General features: G+C 45.2%; 1 protein-coding gene across 9 annotated transcripts in view; it reads left to right on the top strand.

The window, feature by feature from the left end:
- The first annotated feature begins 234 nt into the window (after nucleotides 1–234).
- dpep2 (dipeptidase 2) overlaps nucleotides 235–25,368 on the top strand; it is a 93,717-nt gene continuing 68,583 nt past the window's right edge. For 4 of the 9 annotated variants that reach the window (XR_005943451.1, XR_005943453.1, XR_005943450.1 and 1 more), the window contains exons 1-2: nucleotides 235–282; nucleotides 24,494–24,693. Coding sequence is in view for 5 of the 9 variants with exons in the window: in XM_041190812.1 (XP_041046746.1) it covers nucleotides 24,572–24,693 (122 nt within the window). In the remaining 4 variants the exon portion in view is untranslated. Of the gene's footprint in view, nucleotides 283–22,079; nucleotides 22,500–24,493; nucleotides 24,694–25,368 lie in introns of those variants that run through there. The other 5 variants (XM_041190812.1, XM_041190816.1, XM_041190814.1 and 2 more) reach the window with 5 other exon arrangements.

The raw sequence follows: 25,368 nt of genomic DNA on the forward strand, positions 1-25,368 counted from the left end.
AATGATTATCGACACCCAACTTTCTTCCATCTTGGCGTGGATGTTACCTGATTATTGTTATTTTTGTAATGAAGCATACTGCTGGTGATCAGCAAGGGTTAGGTCATATATAAGAGGCAGCTTTCTCTTTTTCACCCCTCCTTGTGCACAGCCCATGGTGACCCTCCCCATAGTTGAGGATTCCCCCTTTGTCTTTCAGATGGCTAGTCCTCCAGATTGGGAATGAAGCCTAAACCATTTGGCTAACAAAATATGGACTGCTCGTTTTCCCCCCACTGCCCGGTAATTCAGTCTTTCTTACTTACGTCATACCTTTTCAGTTGTGACCAGTGTTTCCACCTACCTTTTCCCTTCATATTGACGCAGGCACATGAATCGCTGGTCAAAATAATTTCGTATGGTCCAGTCCATTTAGGGGCAAAATCTGGCTGGCTAGGGGTGATTTGAACAAACACCATGTCTCCAACCTCAGCCAGTGGTGATGGGGGCCCCCCTTTTTGTCCTCTCTGCTAAATCCCTGATAGCCTGTTGGTCCTTCATTTCCTGTTGTAATTTCTTTAGCTGTCCATCCAATTGCTTAATATAGTTTTTAATTTTATCTCTGATGGGTCCCATATCCTTGACTCTGGTGGCTATGCCCTCTTGGTCATTAACTAATAAAAGGGTTAACCCAGTTGTCCTGTTGGGGGTGGCCCTCAGTCGCATCAATATGCAGGGGAGCACATCCACCCATCCCCTACCAGTTGCTGTGATTGCCTTTCCAATAGCGTTTTATAATGTGTGGTTCATACATTCTACCATTCCTGAGCTTTGTGGATGGTAAGGTACGTGAAATTTCTGCTTTACCCCAAGCAGCTCACACGTCCTTTTCATAACACTGCCGTAAAATGTGTTCCTTGATCTGAATTCATCTGTAAAGGGATTCCTCACCTTGGTACTATTTCAAAAGTGAGGATCTTTGCAATCGTGGTGGCGCTGCAGTCCCTGGTGGGGAAAGCCTCCACCCAACTAGTGAACTGGTCAATTATGACCAGGCAGTATTTCTTTCCCCTGCTAACGGAAGGGGTCCTGTAAAATCTATCTGTAGGTTTTCCCATGAGCCCTTGGGGCGCAGCTGGTGTGATAGCCTTACCTTGATCGGTGCAAATGATGCATCTCTGACAATACTTGGCTATATCCCTGCCAATGCCAGTCCACCACCAGTTCTGAAGCAGTCTACTGAGCATACTGCCCCTTCTGCAGTGGTCTGATTCGCGACACAGTTTCAACACCGTGTATTGTATACAATTCGGGGCCATTTTCCTGTCCTGTAGAAGTTTGTTTCCCTGACTGATCTCGTGTCCTAAGTACCTAACCAGTGTTTGCCCTACTTGCGCCTTTTTGGAGCTTATCATAAATCCAGCATTTTTTAGTGTCCTTAAGACTACCAAGAGAGCTCTGATGTGGCCCCTTTCTGATTCTGATGCTATTAGGATATCACCTACGTATTATAAAATTGTACTGTTGTAAGACTCTATGTTGTACTGACTCAGCTTCTCACTTGTGACTGGATAGAAGATGTTCGGTATGTTGTGGGTGCCTCTCCCAGGTATACTGTCTCCCTCCCACTGTGAAAGCAAACTTATCTTGGGTTTCCTGGTCCAGTGGTATTGGCCAAGATCCATTGGCTACATCTAAAACAGTAAATATTTTATGTTCGGGTTTTTACAATTAAAGCACACCTCGGGTTTAGGGACGGCTGTCGCGGTGGCCACCGTTTCAGTGGGGTCTGTAACCTCCACTGCCAACACCCGTAACTTAGTTTTCCCTATGTGGTTATCTACCCTGGTGGCCCATCTTCCTAGCTCATCATATGTGTTCTTGTCTACTAGCCTGGTGTTTAGGATTGCCTGGTAGGCCAGGCTAAGGCAATTGTTCAATTGCATAAATTGTACATCATCTTGGTTCGGCGCAGCACCTACATTCCCATAGTTATAATTTGCCTCAAACTTCCAATTGCCATATTCATGGGCTCCCTTGCCCTTTTTTTGTTTTCTCCAGTCACTATATTCCAATTAACTGGGGCTTGCTCTAAGACTTGTGCTACTTCTGCTCTAAAGGCTCGGAAATCGGCTTGCTGCTGTGCCTGGTCTGCCTGGTTGTCTGGGCACCAGGGGCATATACTCTAACTTAATTGGGGCCACGGTTATGGGGGTGCTGATTCCCAACCCACTTCACGTTGTTCCTCATATCCTGCTGTCTGCTCCGCCAGCCCATTCCAATCTACATAAGCTGGCAAACCTGACATGAGATTTTTTGCGTGTACTAATTCTTCATTTTGGGATTTGTTGGCCAACATTCTGTTTACTTTCTTACTTAATTCTACATGTTGTCTTAACATTAGGATTCATGCTTTATCATCTTTGTCTTCTTTTTAGATTATCCCACCATTTTCTCTGATCAGTGGATGAGTCAAATGAGTTCCGATTGTTCTTTATCATTTTGCCTAACAATTTCTTATTTTGTCAGCTGAATGCTGTGTCAGGGATCCCTCTGGTCCCTGCTCGAGTTTGTCACTACTGGCCATATCTGGGTAAGATGGTCAGGGTATAGTTGCCGCCATCAGTACGGTTCTTACCTGGGTCCTTTCTGACCGAACTCGTTACTTGTGACTAATACCGGAGGTAATTATAACAATCTATAATACAAGCATTTCTACCCCATCCTTACCACCCCTTGAACTATTGCCTGGAGCCTGGGTTTCGGATACATGGGGCGCCTGACACTTCCTGGGTTGGGTGGAGTCAGATTTAGTATGAATAAAAATGTACTCAAGCTGTGACTCGTCCCGGTTCCCATTTGGTGTACTGCGTCCTTTGTACCCTGCTCACAGCGCCAATTGAAAGGTCCGAGGAATACTCTGGTACAAAATTTCAGCACTCAGAGTTCAATGCAATATTCAAGTGGTTCCTTTATTACGCTTGCGGGGAGCAAACTCTGGGCAATCCAGGCGCTTCTCCACTGAGGTGAGCGGACTATATATCTTTTACTATCAGTTGCAACTTAATGGTATAAGTTAGACAAGGCCACAGCACAATGATGCCTCCCCACCCCCCCTCCGCCCGCCCTCCCCACCAGGGGGGCTGATAATTGTGTTCCTGGACAGTAATTGCAGTGCAGAGACTGGGCATTGTCTTTTTTGAAGATAGCTATCAGACGGTGTGAAATGGCCTTCCCCATTTCTTGATCGAGTTATCCCATGCCCCCGCCCGTGTGTCTCCCATTTCCTTATTGCAAATTTAAGCTAAGCCCTTTGTACAAGTTTTTAGCTTTCATGTAAAGCTGTGATTCTCTGTGTATGCTTTGGTGCCTTAGCTGCTGGTCCTGGCTGGCACTTTAAAAAAAATCCAAATTTTCTGCATCTTCAGTGTAGAAGGAGGCCATTCGGCCCATCGTGTCAGCACCAGCTCTCTGGGCATTTTAACTTAGCGTCAATCCCCTGCCTTTTCCCTGAAACCCTGCACATTGTTTCTATTTAGATAATCATCCAATGCCCTCTTGAATACTTCAGTTGAACCGGACTCCACCACACTTCCAGGCTCTGCATTCCAAACCCTAACTACTCGGTGTGTGAAAAAGATTTTTCTCACCTTGCATTTGCTTCTTTTGCAAAACACTTTAAAACTGTGCCCTCCAGTTCTCAATCCATTTACGAGCGGAAACAATTTCTCCCTATCCACTCTGTCCAGACCCCTCATGGTTTTGAAAACTTCTAATAATTCTCCTCTCTGTCTTCTCCTCTCCAAGGAAAACAGCCCAAACCTCTCCAATCTTTCCTCATAACTGAAGTGTCTCATCCCTCATAAACCTCTTCTAGTATTCTCTCTAATGCATTCACATCCTTCCTATAGTGCGGCACCCAGAACTGTGCATAATACACCAGCTGAGGTCTAACCAGGATCTTATAAAACTTCATCATAACTTCCCTGCTCTTGTACTCTATGCTCCTATTAATGAAGCCTAGAATATGTACGCTTTAGAAATAGGTCTCTCTACCTGTCCTGCCACCTTTAATGACTTATGTACATATATACCCAGGTCTCTCTGCTTCTGCACACCCTTTAGAATAGTATCCTTTATTTTATACTGTCTCTCTATGTTCTTTATACCAAAGTGTATCACCTCACACTTCTCCGCATTGAACTTCATCTGCCACCTATCTGTCCACTCCACCAATGTGTCAATGTCGTTTTGAAATTTTACACTGTCCTCCTCACAGTTTACAATTCTCCCAAGTTTTGTGTCATCCGCAAATTTTGAAATTGACCCCTTCACTCAAGATCTAGATCAATTAGATATATCAGGAGGAGCAAGGGTCCCAATACCTACCCCTGAGGAGCTCCGCTACAAACCTTCTTCCAGCCTAGAAAATCTAAGGCTTTCCTTCTCACCATTTACAACATCATCAATTTTCATGTCATCTTTGCATTTATGTCATTTTCATGACATCCCACTGACTAAGTTGTTTTCCCTGATTGGGGAGCCTAGAACCAGGGGACACAATTTCAAAATAAGGGGGAAGCCACTTAAGAACGAAATGAGGAGAATTTTTTTTACTCCGAGTGTTGTTAATTTTTGGAATTCTCTACCCCAGAGGGCTGCCGAAGCTCAGTCAGTGAGTATGTTTAAAGCAGAGATTGACAGATTTCTAAATGCCAATGACGTAAAGGGCTATGGGCACAGTGTGGGAAAGAGGCATTGAAGTGAATGATCAGCCATGATCATATTGAATGATTGAGCAGGCTGAATGGGCTGAATGGCCTACTCCTGCTCCTGTGTTCCTTCGTTCCAGGTTTCCCAACCACCCAGAGTGGGCTGGTGTGATGACTCCCCATCTCGGCCTATTACAGCCCCAATGCTTAAATGGACCCCACAAGGGTCAGAATTGTTGTAGAAGCATCATGACAGAGCCAGGAACTTCACAGATAGAGGTGCACCATGGAAAGGTAGCACCAGACTGTTCTGATGTGTTCTTGAACATCATACTGCAAGCTAAGTATTGGCAGGGCAGGAGGAAGAAGGCAGCCCCAGAACAAGCAGGGTTGGCTGTAGAAGGTTTTGGGGGTGGTGCCTTGCTGCTGGATACAGGTTCAATGACTTGATCAAGGCAGGGAAGATGAATGGTGTGGGACATTCAAGTGCAAACCACCTCACTCTGCCTTTCATCACTCCTCAGACCAGCAAACCTGCAGGTGCACTCATTCCTCTCTCTAAAGGCACCTCTTAATCCCCACATGCCCAGCTACCACTGATACTCAGTCTCATTTTATTGCAATGTCACACCCTTTCCCCACAATCTCCCACCACAAAAGCTGTCCTTCTGTCCTCTTAAAACATTCAACAGTTCACTCTTATAGGTCTCTTCCTTCTCTCCCTGCAGGAGAAGAGAGCACAGATCACAATGGAGAACCTGATGATGGAATTGAATAAAATGTAGCCACATGGCCCTCATAAATGTAGACTTGATGTCTGCAGACACTGAAAGATGAGCTGCTCAATGATGACTTAGAAACCTCTCCCCCTGTCAGTTCCAATTCATGTCTTTCATCTCTCATAGGTCCCACAAGTGTCCTTCAGATGGTGGTGCTGGAGGAGGAGGAATGTTCCTCAAGGGAGGTCACTCACTATGAGGAAAAACAATCACATGACCCATGCGCAGCCCCCACATACTTCTCGGTGTGGCCACCAAGGCAGTTAGATTTGTCGTCAAATAGTGAAGCAGGTATGACATGTGAGCAGGAGAATTATGGTGGAGACAGGGCCATCAGTGCAGAATCCCCATCAGAAGGTGCAAGACACTTCAAACTCTGCTCAGCTTGACATAGATGCCTGGAGTCATTAATGAAGAGGACTATTCCAGAGCAGCGGCAGAAAATGTATGTGATCCTGTCATAGGAATATAAGAATTGGGCAGGAGCAGCCATTCATCCTTTCATGCCTGCTCCACCATTCAAATAGACCATGGCTGGTCTTCTACCTTAATATCATTTTCCTGCACTATCCTCATATCCCTTGATATGTAAAATATCTAGAAGTCTATCAATCTGCTTTGAACATATTCAATGGCTGAACCTCCATAGCCCTCTGGGGTAGAGAATGCCGAAAATTCACACCTTCTGAGTGAAGATATTCCTCTTCATTTCAGTCCTAAATGGCCTTCCCCTTATTCTGAGACTGCCCCCCCCCACTAACCCCCACCAGTTCTAGAACCCTCAGCCAGCGGAAACATCCTTTCTCCATCTACCCTGTAGAGCTCTGTAAGAATTTTGTATGCTTCAATGAGATCACCTCACATTCTTCTAAACTCTAGAGAATATAGGCCTAGTATCTTCAGTCTCTCCTCATAAGACAATCTTACTATTCTAGTGATCAGTCCGGCGAACATCCGTTGCACTCCCTCTATGGCAAGTATATCCTTCCTTAGGTAAAGAAACCAAAACTGTACACAATATTCCAGCTGCAGTCTCACCAAGGCTCCATACAATTACAGCAGATTTCTTTACACCTGTACTCAACTCCCCTTGCAATAAAGACCAGCACACCATTAGCCTTCCTAACTGCTTGCTGCACCTGCATGTTAGCTTTAAGTGACTTATGAACCAGGACACCCGGTCCCTTTGGACTTCAACACTTCCAAACTCTCACCATTTAAGAAATACTCTGTGTTTCTGTTTTTCCTACGGAAGTGGATAACCTCACATTTTTTCACATTATATTCCACCTGCCAATATTCTTGCCAATCCTTGAAGCCTCTTTGCATCCTCCTCACAACTCACATTCTCACCTAGTTTTATGTCATCGGCAATCTTGGCAGTATTACATTTCATCCCCACATCCAAATTATTTACATAAATTGTGAATAGCTAGGGTCTAAGCATTGATCCTTGTGGTACCCACTAGTCAGTCTGCCAACCTGAGAATGGCTTCTGCAGACCTATTTAAGTATCTGAAGCACATCTTCAGCATTCCAAAGGCTTGCTCTTTGACATACCAAGAGGTCATGTGGCTTCCACTGTAGCACTCCTGCGCCCTATTTGTGGGGTTCCTCAGAGGTATCATGAGTGAACTTTGAAGTGTGAAGGGAATATCCCCCATTTCCTTCAAGCCTGTCTTTAATGCTGTTTCCTCGTAGAAAGAGGTTTGGAATGTTGTAATGCTGTTGGAATGCTATAATATAGCATCATGACCGCCTCCAGGAATCTGCCATACACTTCCATAAACCTCTTTTTCTGGTTGCACACGAGCTGTGTATTGATGAAATAATATCCATTGTGATTTATCAATCTTCCTGGTTAATTTGAAAATACTCAGATTGCCCTACGTATGTAATTAATGGCACCCTGTATCTGTAGGAATCCAGCAAGAGTGGTGAATGTGAAATCCCTTTCTTTCTTGCTATTGCCATCATGAGCTTAAGTTTATATAATTCCTAGGATTGACAAACAATCCATCCATCAACTGCCTTATTCATTTATGTGCAGCAGAGAACAAGACCCTTGATATATTTTTCGTAATATCTTGGAAGGAACATGAGCAAGGAAATTGATGGCAGTGATGATCTTCACAACCACTGATAATGCCTGACTTCCAAGTCCTTCAAGGGACAGGTCTTCTTCTAAGAGGCTGCAGATGTGCGTGGTCACCTGATATGACAATCTCAGTCTGCAGAACCACTGCTCTTCAGATCGGTCAAGGGTGCTGAGCCTCTGTCAGTAAAGCCTGTGATGTGTACCTCCTGTGACCTCTACCCCTCTGTTGGTGTCTTCTCTCCTGGGCATCTCTCCGCCTCTCACTCTTGACAATGTCCATTCCCCCAGCATAGTAAAAAGTACCTATAGGCACCAGTGCAAAATAAACAAAAACAGACCATCTTTCCCAAACATCTGCCTTGGTGTTTCTTGTCACATGAGCCAATAAATGTAATCCCATTTTCCTCTTTTCTCCTCAAACCTTTTAAGACTTCATGTCTTGATCAGTGCTCTTACCTGTTGGACACCACTTGGAAGAAGCACTGAGGGTAGCAAGGGCACAGAACGTACTCTGGCTTCAATACTCATCACCAAGCGAGGCTTGGTAGAGTCAAGATTAACCAAGCAGGTGGAGTCCTGCAATTATGATTATTCTTTCATGGGTTGTGGGCTTCATTAGTTAGGCCAGCATTTGTTGCCCATCTCTAATTGCCCTTGAGAAGGTAGTGGTGAGCTGCCTCTTTCAACTGCTGCATGTGGTGTAGATATACCCACAGTGTTGTTAGAGAGGGAAAATCATGGATGGGCAACAAATGTTAATCTAGCCAGCAAGGCTCACATCCCATGAAAGAATTAATAAAAAAATTATCATTTGAGTGCCACCTCTCCTGAAAGTTTAGATACCCTTGTGCTCAAAACTTTTTTCAATAATTGCTACCATGCTTTTATGAGCGATATGTCTGCCCACCTTGACTTCACATGTCTCGACACTCATGATTTTAGTTGCTTGAAACGGTCTAGTTGATTACAATTTGGAAACAATTACAGAACATATTGCACAGCACTGATGACTCACACCAGGTTTCCCAAGATACATCTACAAATCAGTAGTATAGGCTGGTAATAGCTATTTTAAGGGAATTGATGTTAAGATTGGGCCAAATTAACTGTCATGCCCGAAGAAAAACCTGCAAACAGTGTTGAAAGTATAAATTCTTCTAGTTTTTAAAAAAAATAAACCTACTATATGGTAAGCCAACAAAACCAGGCCTTGTTATCAGAAAGTAGCAAAGACACCATTGTTTAATGAGATACTTGCAGTTGAAGTTGGCCTTGCAGGTTCTGTAAAGTAAGATAACATGGGATTTAATGGTCTGTTGATTGCTTCTAATGAATAGCCTTACCTGGAAGTTTGCCAACTCAACAGTTAAAACTTGCATATGTAATCCAATCAATTCACAAACACAATCTTAACTTTTACCGTGATCTTCACAAGATGGAATTTTATTGAAAGGGGCCTGAGGAGGATCAGCAGTGTTGCAGTGAGCTTTGATTCTTTGCTTGAGACAACCAACTCAGTATGTTACTGGACATTATGTCTTAAGGGAAATGTAGATTAGAAAGTGGGTTCCTGTTATCTCAATAACCCAGGCCCACCTCTAAAGAGGGATATAACAGATTAGAAACATAGAGACCAGTGCTGCAGTTGTGAAGAAGGGAGCCTGACAAATTGTCGGGAGGATATCTAAAATCAACAGAAGCTGGCCACTTCAGGGTGATTGTCTGACCAAATCAAGGCATTCTAATGTTGTTTTGAGCCTTGTATTTTTCTTGCACCATACATCAAACATTTTGTTAGTGCTAAGTAGTTCATAGTATAATAGAAGTTGCTGAATAGCATGCTTGATATCTGGGTCAACTTAATAAAATGTAAGTCTAACTCAGTACTTTTGAGTGTTCTTGATTAGTTTTGTAAATCTCATGTCCAAGCCAGAATAAGAGGACAAAATGTCTTATAGTAGATACGTCAACTTGTAAGTTTCCAAGCTATGTCTAGTGATTCTCACAAAATCAATTAATTCCTCCTCAAGTGGACTGAGATCAATATCTACTTCAAAAGAAAAGACCTTCATCATTCCTGATTCCAGAGTGCATATATTACTTGAAAATCTTTAACAACCTTGTCCATATGCAATTCATGCACTGAACTGAGTTCAAATTACAGGCTAATTACAAAAGCCAAATTTCCATTTTGAATTAATTTGTCACAGCACTTGCAATTCTCATTTGTTTTGTTGGAGAGTATGTTTGATTACACAAATCAATATTGCCTAATCATAGGTCATAGGGTGGACATGTCAACAGGTCAGCGGGTGAACATGTTGCTGTGAGTAACTCCACTTCCAACTCCCCAAAGCCTGTCCACCATCTTCAATGCACCCAATAACACCCAGGGTAACGCATCCCACTTGATTGGCTTCCTATTCTCCACCTTAAATATTCACTCCCTCCACCACTGGAACATAGTGGCAGAATGTACCATCTACAAAGTCCACTCCAGGAACTCAACAAACCTCCTTCAAATGCTCCTTCCAAACCTGGGACCTCTACCATCTAGAAGGCAAGGCCATCAGATACATGGGGACACCATCACCTGCATGTTCCCATTCAAGTCACACACCAAACTGACTTGGAAATATACTGTTGTTCCTTCACTGTCACTGGCTCAAAAACAGGGAACTCCCTTCCTAACAATGGCAGTATACCTATACCAAGTGAACCTTAGCAGTTCAAGAAGGCAGCTTATCACCCACCTACTCAAGGACAACTAGGTAACAAATACCTGCCTTGCCCATGACCCTCACATCTCATGAATGAATATAAAATAAAAGTTGACCTCCCTGGCCACCTCTTCTCTTTGCTTGTGATCCTTCAGTGCCTCTTAGCTCTCTCAGCAAACGTGACATCTCCCCCTATGTTCACCTTCCTGATTAAGGCCTCCAGTACCTCAACTACAAACCATGGTGATACATCTCTGCCCTGGTGATACATTTCCTTTCTTTCCAGTTGCATTAATTGCAGCCTTCTTTTAAGAGGGATGGACTGCCTTTAAGAGCTGGAGGCTAGCTGAAACATGGGCCAATCTTGCCTGCTGTTAGGTCCCCAGATGAGTCTGTTAAAGTTTATATAAGGTGACTAGAAAATGTTGATTCCCTCTGAGTAGGGAGTCTCAAATGAATGGTCATCAAATTAAAATAGTCACTGAGAATGAATAAAGAGATGAAATGAAATTTCTTTGTGCAGAGTTGTTAGAGCATGCACTGTTATGATACAGCATAGATAAGAATGAATTTTATCTTTTATAGATAAATGAGATAGACACATGAGGCAGAGTGTGACACAGGACAATAAGAAAAGTGCAAGGTCATGGGATTAGCTGGAACAGGAATGATGGAGTGAATAGGCTCCTTCTATTGTGCTGTAAAACTCTATGCTTCTATGAATTGAAATGCTGGTTGCATGTTATGACCAAACGGCTGGTATTACAAGCAGGAAATTATTGACTTACAGCAAGGATTTCAGAGTTTCAATGAATTATTAATTTATTTATTAGACTACTAATTTATTAGAATTAATTGGATATTTGTGTTATTGTAACTTTGTTTTTATATATTTTGTTTAGATATATAAAATAAAAAAATTGAAATCCAGCCAAACATTGCATTGACTACTCTGTAGGGTCTTTTAAGCCATACATAACTTCATATAAAATTTGTAAATTGTAAGGAATTTTCACGTCAACTTACAAGGATATCAAAGATTAGCTGAAAATATTTGGTTCAAGCCAACCTTGACTCAGTCAGCATGGCTTAGTGCTTTTGGCATCAGCACTGCTTATTGTCTTTTCAGTTGCTCCAGGGCGATATTATATTTGTTTTGTACTTGTTTTAAGTTTGGGACAAATCATATGCATCAGGATAATCTGACTCAGCATTCCTTCCAATATTTCAGATTCTGACATCTAAATATTAGATTTTCATAGCTTTGGGATGATGTATCAAACTGCTTCCACAAGGGTTTTCAGGAATGATGAAAGAAATGAGTTAATGATGAGTTTTCAGATGAAGGAAATGATGACCTTTAGTCAGAAAGCCCTCCCGAGGGAGGCGTTGGGTGTGATTTTGATTGCATCATTGAAATGTTTTCTTGGATCTGTAATACTGAATTGTGGAAATGTCTGCTTTTGATGCCAGTGCTTTTCAGGATGAGAGAGCACTTAGGATGAGAATTTCACTTGAAAGACAGAAATCAGAAATTTTAAAAGGAGTGGCCAAACACCTAGAGGTGGAAATTGAGGACACTGAAATTGATTAATTAACGGCAAAGAAATTAAGATTGGAACAGTGGAAGTTAGAAGTAGAATTTCAGGAAAGGGAAAAACAGGCAGGAAAGAGAACAGAGAGAAGAGAGACAATTCCAGGAAAGGGACAGGGAGTTTAAACTTAAACAGCTCATACTGGGAAGAGGAATCCCTTGAAGACAACATTAGCTCAGGCATAAGGCCTGAGGCAATCAAGTTTTCCCATTTAATCTCTAAGTTTAATGAAGCAGAGCTGGACACCTTCTTTATCTTCATCAAATGGTTAACACAGCAGTTAAAGTGACCAGTCCAACTCTGGTCACATTTGTTGCAGAGTAAGCTGATAGGAAAAGCTCACAAGGTTTACTCCCTGTTGCTTGAGGAAAGTGCCACAAGCTATGAGGCAACAAAAAAGGCTATTTTAAGTGCATTCCAGTTAATGCTGGAAGGCATACCATCAGAAATTTTGTGTCCTCAGGAAATGGCTTGACCAGGTGTGCCTGGAATTTGAAAGCCTTAAGCAGCTTGCTTTTGACCAGTGGGCATGGGCACTTAAAATGGAAGCCGCTTACGAAAACATTTGTGAAATAATTCCCCATGAGGAGTTTAAAAACTCAATACCCTTCCCAATAAGAACACACATAGAGGAACAGAGTGTAAAAGTGGCCAGACAGGAGCAACACTGGCTAATGATTATGAGCTGATTCGCAAACGCTCATCCCAAAGGAAACCCTTCCCTAGTCGCCCTCAACCAACTGAAAAGGATAGGAAGTGGAAGAGTGATAGGAAACTGAGCGCCCATGGGAGAGAAGAGCCCTCCTCAGGCCAGAAAGGATGGTGCTGAGAAGCAATAAGAGGCCAGGAAGCCTGTGTAGGACACTTTGTGCTGACTGTTGAATGTCATGGGAAAAACCCATGGGATTTATTGAGGCACATAAACCCCATGCAGAGAATGGGAGTCAGTCAGAGAACATAGCAGACCAGGCCTTGGCTCTGATTGAGGCACTAAATCTCCATAGATGCACTACTGAGAATGCAGATGAGTTTAAACAAATCCCCGAGAGTTACAAGAATTTTGTACCAGAAGAAAGAGTGGCCACATTTCTCCAGGGTGAGGTGAGTAAACCTATAAGTGATACTGAGGGATTCAGGGACCAACCAAACACTACTGCTGGGAAAAGGGATGACCTTTCCACCAGAGAGTGCAGTAAATGTCAAGATGTTGGTAACGGGGATTGAAGTATGGTACATGGCCATCCCTTCATACCAGGTGCACCTGGAGTGCAACCTTGCATTAGGACCGGTGACCATGTGAGTCGTCACCAATTTGCCCGTGGATGGGATCGACCTGCTCCTCGGCAATGACCTGGTGGGATCAAAAGTGATAGCATCCCCAGTATTCCCAGAAAAGCCAACCAAGGCCAGGGAGACAGAGCAGCTGCAGGAGAAAGTGCCTGGCATTTTCCCTGACTGTGTGGTAACGCAGCTTATGGCCAGACAAACTCTGTCAGAGGAGGCTGAAGTGGTACTGCAGACAGACAACCCTACTGTCTCGTTACTTGAGACCTTTTTCAGGAGTTTAGAGGACCTTAAGGAGATAATAAATAGATTTTCCTCGGTTGCAGCTCAGCAAATTAGCTCAGACTGTCCTAACTGAAGCTGAGGCAGCGGCAATCCTTGAATGATCCACCAGGTGCCACCGAAGTATTATGGGGAAATATTACAGCTAGCACACAAAATCTGATGGCTGGGCATGTCGGTATATGAGAAACCCAAGTGCACATCAACCAGCATTTTTATAGACCATACCACCATGGGGATGTAATAAGGTTTTGCAGAAACTGCCACACCTGCCAGATTTCAGGGAAACCTCCACCCTCAGTAAAACTTGCATTTATGATTCCTGTGCCAACTTTTAGGGACCCATTCAGCAAGGTGCTAGTGGACTGTGTGGGACCCCTGCCCAAAATAAAAAGGGGCTACCAATATATGCGTACTATCATGAGCGTGGCCACCTGCTTCCCAGAGGCTGTTCCCCTGAAAACCATAACTGCCAAAATAGTGGCGAGGGAACTAACCCAATTCTTTACCAGATATCAACTGTCCACTGAGTTCCAGTTAGATCACGGTTCAAATTTTGTGTCCAAAATATTTCAGGAGGTCATGGTTAACCTGTGTGTGACGCACAACAAAAGGGAGAGATCACAGACCTGTGGAGGAATACCCGATATCAAGGTCCTCATGGACTTTGAAAATAGAATCATCCAGTTGGCCAGCAAGGGTCTGGACTGGTCCTGTGCTGATGGTGAGGTCAGCGCTGCTGTACCAAGTCCAGCAGTGCAAAACCCATCAGACGACCATGCTGCGAGTGATGTGTCCTGTTTCACAGGCCACTGCCATGCACTAATTATCTCTCCTTGCTTTCACAGGCACATCTGGGAAACAGGTGAGGGTGTCCGCAGCCCAGGTCCTCGACAAGCCCCGAAGACACCTCAGAAGAGGAATTTGCTGAAACCGTCATTGAAGTCCCATCACAGTGCTCACCCACACCTCTACCACTGCAGAAACACACACCTTGGTGAGATCCAGCTTTAGAGTAGCCTTGGGGTCACATTCTAATGAGCACATTGCACTGCTTGATCTACAGCTGGTGGCTGCACTGACTTCCCCGTTTTCTGGCACTGGAGACCAGAAATCTGCTGAGTCTGAGTCAGATGACGAGCCTCTGGACTCAGTTGCTGGAACCGTAAATGTAAGCTCGAGATCATCAGGAAGGGATATCCACTGCACTCCTCAGATTGCAAAGCGCATTGGAGGAGTCCATTCGCCTTCAGTCTGAGGTGACAACATTGCATGCCAATGCACTGAGGTCAACACTGGTAGGATGGTGGCCACTATGGAGACTTTGGTCCAGGACATCAGTCCTGCACTGCTGAGCGGGCTCAACCCCATCGTTGATGCCATGGATTGCCTCCAACAGTGTAAACGTGAGAAGGGTGCAGGGCAGTTAGATCTCACTCCAGCTTCCCCTTCTCCTCAAGCAGTCAGCCAGGGGCCCTTGGACACCCATAGGGAGGAGGATCAGCAGATGCACACCCTGGGGCCACCCATCCATGTGGCTCCGGGAATGTCCGTCCCATCCGAATCCCATTTTCCTGTGACCCCAGCATTTCCAGCTCCACAGGCTAAGGAGGGTGCCACTGCCACACAGCAGGACCCCAAATGCAGGGCGGAACTCTCCAGGTCTCAGACCCCCAGGGGACGCCTGTTGAGGTCATCACAGACAGAGCGTAACAGTCAGCAGGCTGCCTTCGCCTCCGCTGTGAATGTTGGGGGAGCTCCAAGACATAGCGGCAGGGTTAAGAAGGCTAAAAAGAAGTGGTTGTACAGCCTATGCATGGGTGTTAATTCCTTGTATGTAATTTGCACTTTGTTAATAATCTCTCAAGAATGTCCCCTTGCCTATGGCTCCTTGTTCTGAAAAGCAATGTTCGTGTCACTCAGATGTGAAATCTTGATCTCTGCACAAGCTAATGGCAGGTGTCTCAGTCCAGGTCCTCTCCCCTGTGCTTTGTGCAATCTTCCCAGCATACTGATGGTGTGCCTTCACTGTGGCTGGTCACATAAGTCATGCCTGCACCTCAATGGGGCTTATCATTGCTGCCAGAATGTCCTGGGCGGGCAGCACAGAGTTCCATCATTCTCTCTGTGTGCTCTCAGCACCACTGAGGTGGGGCTGTCCCCCCTCCATCTCATCAGCATCTGTATCCAGTGACAGTGTGGTCCTAAAGGGTTCAGCTCATGAAGGATACCATAGTGTTAGGGGAAAATTAAAAATGCTAAAAGAGAACACTGTAAGAATTTACTAAAGAACACTTCAAATCTCCAAGCAGCCATGGATGTTAAACATATTGACAGCTGAGGGTAAGCGGATGGACATTGCGCACAAAGGAGTTTTGAGTTTGTGTGATTTACACATTTTCAAGAGATGAGCTAATGTCCAGTCAAAGGCAGAACCATTCAAGTGGTGCAACGATGCATTGAAGCCTTGAGAGCTGGATTGGAGATAAAACATAACATAATGTTAGTTTAGATACACTCCTCTCTCAGATAGGGACAGGGCAAGTGGTTTAGCTTAGATATGGAAGGACATACAGAGACAAAAGAGGTCTTTGATGAAGCACAAGCAGTCTTGAGTTGAGAACCAAGGTCTTTGCATATGTGTTTTAATTTTGATTGGATAATATAATTATGTATACACCCTTTAGAGTAAGTGGTTAGCAAAATCACATGATTATGTACTCAATAGGATAGTTTTAACATGGTACCTATGTGTTGGTTACTGACTGGATATATTCAAATGAACTCAAATGTATTATAATAAGAAAAAGTACATAAGTAATGAAATGTAAACAATCTGGGAGCTGGGCCTTCATTCTTAGGAATGATTATAGCTCCCTTGCATATGCTTGAATAAAACTGGTAAAGGAAGCCTGAGACTCTGTGGTCACTATGTGGTCGGAGATTGTAGTTTCTCCTCTTCAACAGGCCTATGTGGTAGTTGCAGGATGGGAGGGAATAGCCTCTTCAAATAGCGTAGTCGGCAGGATCCGCCTGGACCTCTGTGAAGACAGAACAATGATCTGGTGAATATTTTCCTTTTGAAAGATACTCTCCAGTTGTTCACGTCAGACTAGAACGGAGATCTATTAGGGTGGATCTGAATGTTTAGGCCAGAGAGACTCAGGTGGACAGTTGGGCACGCGGGGGGACTGTGGGTCCCTGTTGTTGGAGACGGTGTGTCTCGGGGGAACTGTGGATCCCTGTTGTTGGAGATGGTGTGTCTTGGGGGAACTGTGGGTCCCTATTTTGGAGGCGGTGTGTCTCGGGGGAACTGTGGGTCCCTGTTTTTGGAGACAGTGTGTCTCGGAGGAACTGTGGGTCCCTGTTGTTAGAGACGGTGTGTCTCGGGGGAACTGTGGGTCCCTGGTGTTGGATACGGTGTGTCTGGGGAGAACTGTGGGTTCCTGTTTTTTGTGTGAATGTGAGTATGACTGAGAAGGGTGAACTCAAGTTCATTGCAGAATGGGGAGGTGAAGGAACCATGCGACAACTGGGGAGATGCCAGCTGTGGAGTTGGCAGCTCCCTCCCAGGTGGGTCCATCACAGGCTCGATGGGCCAGAGGACGTCCACCAAGGTCATCGAGGCCAACAGGACATCAGAGAGAGCAGGCTGTCTCAGATGCCACTGTCAGTGACAGGGCACCACAAAGATGTAGCACCCACAAACGGAAGATGAAGGCAGCTTACGCCCACCCCGGGTTCATCACTGGTGGTTTTTTGTTGCCCCCTCGCCAAGAGTTATTTGGAACTTTGTGTGAAGTCCAGCACAATTTTATTTCTGTTAAGTGAAGAGATTTGGGATACAATATTAAATTTATGTCGTCTCAAATGGCTGTGGGTGCCTCTTTATTTGGAATGGTGCATGGATTCCTGAGATTTGATGACTGATTTGTGTGTGTTTTAGATTTATTCACTGCGCCCATCACCAATCCTCCTATCCAGATGAGGTCTCCAGGATGGAGAATACATGCCAGGCTTGTGTTGCAGGTCTATATGTGCTGTGCTAGCTAAAGGTTCCTTGGATTAGAGCGTCCTGGGTGTCCCTGCCTCCCTGTGGAGCATGCCTGGGTCAGCCTGTGCCCCCTCATCATTTCCCTGTGTGTGCTTATCCTCGGACTCACTGCTGGACTCATTGTGCTCAGCCACAGCCATTCAGTCACATCTTCTTCCTCCACAGCATCCCCCCTTTGCAGAGCTAGATTGCGCAGAGCGCAGCATGTAACCACTATAAGCAACACTCGATCTAGGGGGTACTGGAGTGCGCCCCTGGAATGGTTCAGGCATCTGAAGTGCATTTTGAGAAGACCGATGGTTCTCTCCACCACAGCCCTTGTGGAGGCGTGGCTCCTATTGTACTGCTGCTCAGCTTCTGCTCTTGGATGGCGGAGAGGCGTCATGAGCCAACTTCTGAGGCAATAGCCCTTGTCACCCAGCAGCCATCCATCCAGCCGAGCTGGAGCACTGAGGAGCCCTGGCACCTGGGAGTGTCTGAGGACGTAGGCATCGTGGGAGCTGCCTGGGTACCCTGCACAGACTTGTAAAATCAGCATCCTGTGATCACACATTATCTGCACGTTCATGGAGTGGAAGCCCTTCCTGTTGATGAAGGCACTGGGCTCACCTGCTGGCGCCTTGATGGCCACATGCGTGCAGTCTATTGCACCCTGGACGCGGGGGAAGCCAGCAATGGCCGTGAAGCTTCTGGCTCACTCTGTCTGGCTGGCCTTGTCCCAGCGGTAATAGATGAAGGTCAATGCACACCTGCTTGACACAAGTATGTTCAGCTGATTGGGAGACACCACAAAGATCACCCACAGATCCCTGGAAAGAGCCAGAGGCATAGAAGTTGAGGGCAGCTGTGACCTTTAGAGAGACAGGCATGGGGTGTCCACCCACATAGTTAGCTGATATCTCTGGACCAATCACCTAACAGATAGTGTTGACTGTCTCCCTTGGCGGATGGAGCCTCCATCAGCACTGCACCTCAGACATATTGAGGTAGCTGCTTCATGCTCTGTATATCCTGGCAGCAGGATAGTGGCGTCTTCTGCGGCTCCTTCCACCTTGGACTACCCCTTGGCCCTGTGCCCCTTGTGCCTGCACCTGTCCTCCCAAAGGTGGCTCCCCTGGAGGCTGAATGTGCATTCTGGGCCTCCTTCCCCTTCTAGCTCTCCCTTCCTCCTCGGATGAGGTGCCTCCAGTGGAGAGATCACCTCCCAGGGACGTTTGCTGAAACCGACAGGCCCCAAAACAAATCCTCACTGAAAAGCGTTGACCTGAAGGTTATGAGTGCAGTCCAAGCAGCTGCTATGTGTTTGAGACTTCCCCACCTCACATACGCAACTTTCAAGCCGTGAGCCTGAACGCCTTAAAATCCACAATAATTGGAGTCTTAACTACCTTAATTGGTCAGGTAATGACTAGTGGCCACGCAACAGATATCGTCGCGTGCCTGCTCAGCGAAATATCGCGATGGTGCACAGTGACGTCAGGACGCGTGCCCGACATCACCACGCATCACTTTACGCATCAGCATGCGGGTCCTGACCCCCGCATGCCGACGGAAAAATTCTGCCCCATGTCTGGCAGTGTGAGGCTGAGTGGAGTGGAAAACTAGAAAATGGCAGCACTGGTGTCAAATCAGCAATTTTTTTGCAAAAATGTACTTTATTCATAAAATATTTAAAAGAACATTACAAAACATTTCAAAATGGCTATCAAAGAAAGCGCAATGATATTCAAATTTTCCACATAGATCAGGTTGCACTCTCAGGTGCTTCAATACAATTGCGATACATGTAATATTTACCGTATACATTCAATGTGAGTCACACCGCCCAAAGGGTTCTACACCATTTCTCGCTGAAAGGGCTTACACATCGACCTTTCCCCATTGTGCTTCTGTGGCGGCTGCCCCAAGCTTCAGTGCGTCCCTCAGCACGTAGTCCTGGACCTTGGAATGTGCCAGTCTGCAACACTCAATCGAGGATAACTCTTTGCACTGGAAGACTAACAAGTTTTGGGCAGACCAAAGTGCGTCTTTCACCGAGCTGATGATCCTCCAACTGCAGTTGATGTTTGTCTCGGTGTGTGTCCCTGGGAACAACCTAAGGAGCACAGAGTCCTGCATCACAGCACTGCTAGGAATGAACCTCGAAAAAATCCACTGCATCTCTCTCCACGCCTTTTTTACAAAGGCACATTTCACAAAGAGTTGGACAACGGTCTCTTCCCCACCATAGCCACCTCAAGGGCAATGAGTGGAAGAGGTAAGACTCTTGGCATGTAGGAAGGATCTGAAGGGGAGGACTTTTCTCACCACCAGCCAAGATACATCTTGGTGTTTGTTTGAAAGTTCTGGCAGTGAGGCACTCTGCCAACTGACTTTGACAGTTTGCTCAGGGAACCAATCGACAGGATCCACCATCTCCTTTTCCCACAGGGCCTCTAGGAATTTATGTGCCGACCACTACCTGATGGACTTGTGGTCGCAGGTATTTCTCTGCATCAATGTTTCCACGAGGGACAGGTGATATGGCATGATTCAACTACTTGGAGTGTTCTATGACAGTGTGGCCAGACCCATCCTTCATAACACTGGGGACAGGTAGGACATCAGCACAAAGTGATGCTTGGTGCTTGCATACTGAGGGTGTAAGCATAGTTTGATGCAGCCACACACAAAGGTGCCCGTCAGGATGAGGGCAATGATGGGCATGTTTTCTCCCCCTTTATCTAGAGGCTTGTACGTGGTGTTCACACGAACACAGTCCATCTTTGACCTCAGATAAAGCGGAAGATGACTTGACTGATCGCCACAGCACAGGAGTGAGGAATATGTCAGACCTTGTACAGCAACGGCAAGAGTGCCTCATACTTAATGACCAGGTTCCCACCGCCAATAGTGAGGGAGAGTTGCCCCCACATGCCCAGTTTTTCTTTTCTCCATAGCTACTCACTCCTCCCGGTTTCTAATGCATGCCCTGGTCCCTCCAAACCATATCCCCAGCACCTTCAGGCAGTCTGACTGGACAGCGAAAGGGACAAATAATTAGTTATCACAGTTCCCAAAAAACGTGGCCTCACTCTTGCCACAATTTACCTGGGCTCTCAAGGCCAGTTCAAATGGTCGCAGATGTTGATTGGTCTACACACTGACAGTGGATCCACTCAGAAGACAGTGGCATCATCCATTTACTTTGGCTTTGACCTGAATGCCTCCACTGCCTGGGATTATCACTCATCCTATGCCTGAATCCTTCCCGATGGACTCAGCAAAGGGTTCTATGCAACACATGGACAGGGCAGGGGAGAGAGGGTAACCCTCCTGACTCCAGATTTAATTAGAAATCTTTCTGATTCCCACCCATTGATTGAAACTGTCTTACTGATGCTTGTGTAGAGCAGTTGGATCTGGTTGTGGATTCCACCCCCCAAGCTCCATTTTGGAGAGTAGATCCAGGCTGATGAGGCAGGTGTCCACACCCCTGTACCATACATAAGCAATCGTACCCCTGAGTAGCGCAAGGCTATCAGAGATCTTCCTGTCGGCTACAGCACAGGTGTCAAATCAACATAATACACTGGTTGACATGACAGCATAATCTGCCTGCTCTGCATGTTGCCACAGTCTTTCAGTGCATGCACACAAGCCCCTCTACCAAGATGGCATTTGGTGCATTTCCAATCGAAAGTGTGCATGCACATCTCAGGCCCCATTTTTGAGCATTAGGTGGCCGTAGAGCCAAAAAAAAGGCACAGGATGGGGTGAAGGTGGGGGGAATCCAATCAGAGTTTAATTAGCCACAACCATGTTTAAAGCAGATGACCAAGGTATCTGTAGAAGAAATGAAAGCATTGAAGACAGATGCTTTCATTTATCTATGGTCTGTTCAATTAAGGATTCCACTGCCAAAGTTCAATGGCAGACTCACTGCTGAGAACCATTCACCCACGACTGCACAGATCCATACTATTTATCACAACTCACTATATTTTGCACAAACTCAAGTGACTTGTAGGTGTTGCTACTTTGGAAGCAGACCCATTGAGTTCTGAAACCCCAGGAACTTCAGCAGGGACAGAAATTGTGAAACAAAAACAAAAATTGCTGGAAAAACTCAGCAGGTCTGACAGCATCTTTGGAAAGACAGAGTTAACGTTTCGAGTCGGCATGACTTCTTCAGAGCAATTTTTGTTTTTGTTTTAGGTTTCCAGCATCCACAGTATTTTGCTTTTATCTTGGGGCAGGAATTGCTTTGGGCTTGCAGTCGGCAGGTAACACAACGTGCTCCTTCTCCTGAACTGTGTGCTGTGACTCACCCTGTGTTATTGCTTAAGCTTGCTACCCACAACCAGCAGATTGCCTGTAGCTGTTGGGCTGCATAGCAGCAACTCTGACGGCAATGCAGGATGTGGTGAACTTCATCTTAGGGCAATCTGCTCTACCAGTCCTAAGTGGAAAAAAGTCAACACACTTCCTCAAAAAAGGCAAAACAAAACACATTTCTGATCGAATGATGCCGTCAATGCAACAGCGCCTGTGCAACAAGTTAAGTCAACACAAACTGACAGTAACAATTAGCCACCACAGAACAACGTACCTCTGGTTCAACTTACTGCTTGCACTCATTCAACGCTTCCCTAACCTACACCTCTCAAGGTGGTCAACTCAAAGAATCTTAGTGAGAAATTAACTATCCTGGGTAGCTGCCACAACAGCACTCAGTATAGTTGCAGTAGATAATCTAATTAACACCAGGCGCTTCAGACGATTTTCAAACCATCTTTGCGCGAGGCACGCTGCAGTAAATCCTGCTTCGGGGCTGGACTAGGAGTGATGTCAATGGAAATGTAGGCGTTTTATACCACGGGAACTTGCCCAGCAGAGTTCCAAGGTTAGTGGTACGGAGATTTAACAGTTGGCGGCAAGAGCGCCTGAGACAAGGTATTAGCGAAGTGCAAAGTCCTTTGCCAGTCTGTGAGCGGGTGGTGCAGCGGCACAGAGTGTAAGCGATGCCTGGAGATCTCTTTATCAACTGCTGCGCTGTGTTTAACATAACTGCTACTGGCTCCCCTGCCGCTCCCTGTCAGGGATCTTGATTAATGTAAGCTTGCTAACCCTCCAGGATTGTCTGGGAGTCTCTAGCGAACTGATGTGAGCAAGTCAGGAGACAATCAAAGGAGCATTCAAAATTACTTGTTTTTTTAAAAAAAAAAATCTTTGAGTACTTTGGGCGATTCGATATAGATGTTTTGGAGACGGGAAAGTGGTATTTGACCGGGCCAGTCAGGAAACGGAAGGTCATCTGATAAAAGTTCTAGGGATACATCCAACTAGAATTGGCAACCGTATGTCTTCGTTACAATGTGCCTTGTCTTTTGGGTGAACGGGAAACAGCCCGAAACCGGAATCTTTTACAAAGTTCTGCTGCTACCCCGAACTAAAAAAGACTTTGCGACTTATGTCTTCTAACATCTTTCCCCTTAGGGAAACGCTTCATCCTTAGTTCGTGGCTATAAAACAAACGGCGCTGGAGACTGAAAAAGGGACAAAATAACACGCGGTGCCGAGACTGCTGCAGCCGCTCACACTATCTCAGTTGATAGCACTCAGCCCCACTTCACCCAAAGTTCAGGCTGATACTTCAGTGCAGTGCTGAGCCTGAGGTGCCATGGCAAATAGGTCCTTCAGGGCTCGGTCAGTAGAGGTGCTACCGAGCCAATCTTGGTGATGGACATTGAAGTCCCATAACCAGAGTACATTATGTGCCTTTGCTACCATCAGTACTTCTTCCAAGTGGTGCCCAATGTGGAAGAGTGTTGATTCAAAAGCTGAGGGAAAGCAGTAGGTGGGAGTAAGCAGCAAGTTTCTTTGCCCACGTTTGACCTGATGCCATGAGATTTCATGGGGCCTGGAGTCAATGTTGGGGATTCCCAGGACTACTTCCTCCGGACTGTATATCATTGTGCCTCCACCTCTGCTGAGTCTGTCCTACCAATGGGACACGACATACTGAGAGAAGGAGATGGTGGTGTCTGGGATATTGTGTGTAAGGTCTGGTTCTGTGAGTATGACTATGTCAGGTTATTGCTTATCTGGTCCATGGGACAGCTCTCCCAATTTTGGCAAAGGCCCCAGTTGTTAGGAGGAATTTACATGGTTTGCTGAGCTGGTTTGCCGTTGTCGTTTCCGGTGCCTAGGCTGATGGCAGGTAGTCTGTCTTGTTTCATTCCTTTATAAATTTTCTGTAGTAGTTTGATACAATTGTGTGGCTTGCTCAGCCATTTCAGAGGGCATTTAAGAGTCAACCACATCACTGTGGTTCTGGAGTCACTTTGCAGGCTAGACCAGGTAAGGATGGCTGACTTTCTTATCTGAAGATCATTAGTGAACAAGAAGGGGTTTTGCAACAATCTGATAGTTTCATGGTCACCATTACTGAGACTTTTTTTTTCATTCCAGATTTATTAATTAATTGAATTTCCAAACTCCATTCATATCCCTCAAGCATTCACCTGGATTACTAGTCCAGTACTGTTCTCACAATGCCTCTGGAGTCTTGCCCAATATTTATCCCTCAAAGAACATTGCTAAAAATATGGATGACCTGGTTGATTGCTGTTTGTGGGATGTGGCTGTGTGTAATTTGGCTGCCGCATTTCTTAAATTACAACAGTGACTATTACATAAGACTTTATTGGCTGTAAAGTCATTTGGATAATGAAGGATGCTATAAAAATGCAAGTTGTTCTCTCACATTCTCTCTCTAAAGTGCGCTTAGACTTCATTAAGATGGATCCCTGAGGTAGTATCAGGCAGGAGTATCTTGCTTGCAGTCATCTACTGCTCAGCTGTGTTTTGTCCGACCCTCCTCCTCAACCCCACCATGAAAGTAAAGTGAAAATATTTCCAACAGTTCCAATGCAGCATCTGTCTCAGAAGGAATGGGTTGTGGCACTTTTTTAATTCCACATTTTGTTTTAATATTTTTCCTAACAGCTCCCTGTGTCAGATTGTCATACAGAATGTTATTTATCTCACCTCTACAATTCTGAGATACAAGCATCACCCTACAAGATGGATTTCTGGGCATCACTTCACCCAATTTTATTTCTACTCTTACTACTGTCTACTCCGCTGGTGTCCCCAAGAGATGCGAAAGTAAATGAAATAATGAAATCTGCACCATTAATCGATGGGTATGTTTTCCATTATCACCTTATTTCCTTGTTCAGCATTCACTATTTAGAAGACTGTTAATTTACAGGACCGTAAAGCATTCAAAATGAAAAGCAAATTGAAATCAGACAACAGAAAATGTTGAACTAATTAAACAAAGCAGTGGAGACAAGAGAAGAGAACACAGGCTCAAACCAGTAAACTGAGGCAGAATTAGGTTCTCTTGCTGATGGAGCGTATTTAGGGTCGGAAGCTCAGCTCAGAGTCAAATAGGGCATCAAGACTGTGAATGGCCTGGTTCAGCCTCAGACAGTGACCAATGAAAGGGAAGAAATCAGTGGATAGGGATTGGAGTTCATGGTGAGCATCAAAGACAATGACCTTGGTCTTCCCAATATTTAGTTGTAGGAAATTTTTGCTCATCCACACAGTGCCAGATAAGAGTGTGATGGATCAGAGGAAGTGGAGGGGTTGACAGAAAGGGTGATGACGTCGAGCAGAGTAAATGTGGAAACTGACATTGTTGCAATATGTAGATGAGAAATAGGAGGGAGACAAGGATAGATCCTTGGGGGACATCAGAGGTCATGGCACGGGCGTGGGAAGAGACCCCATTGCAAGTGATTTTCTGACTACAAGTGGAATCGAACTAGGTAAGAACGACAAGGAATGATCAACACATGAAGTACACTTGT

Source organism: Carcharodon carcharias, chromosome 7, assembly GCF_017639515.1.
Source record: "Carcharodon carcharias isolate sCarCar2 chromosome 7, sCarCar2.pri, whole genome shotgun sequence".
Taxonomy (NCBI): domain Eukaryota; kingdom Metazoa; phylum Chordata; class Chondrichthyes; order Lamniformes; family Lamnidae; genus Carcharodon; species Carcharodon carcharias.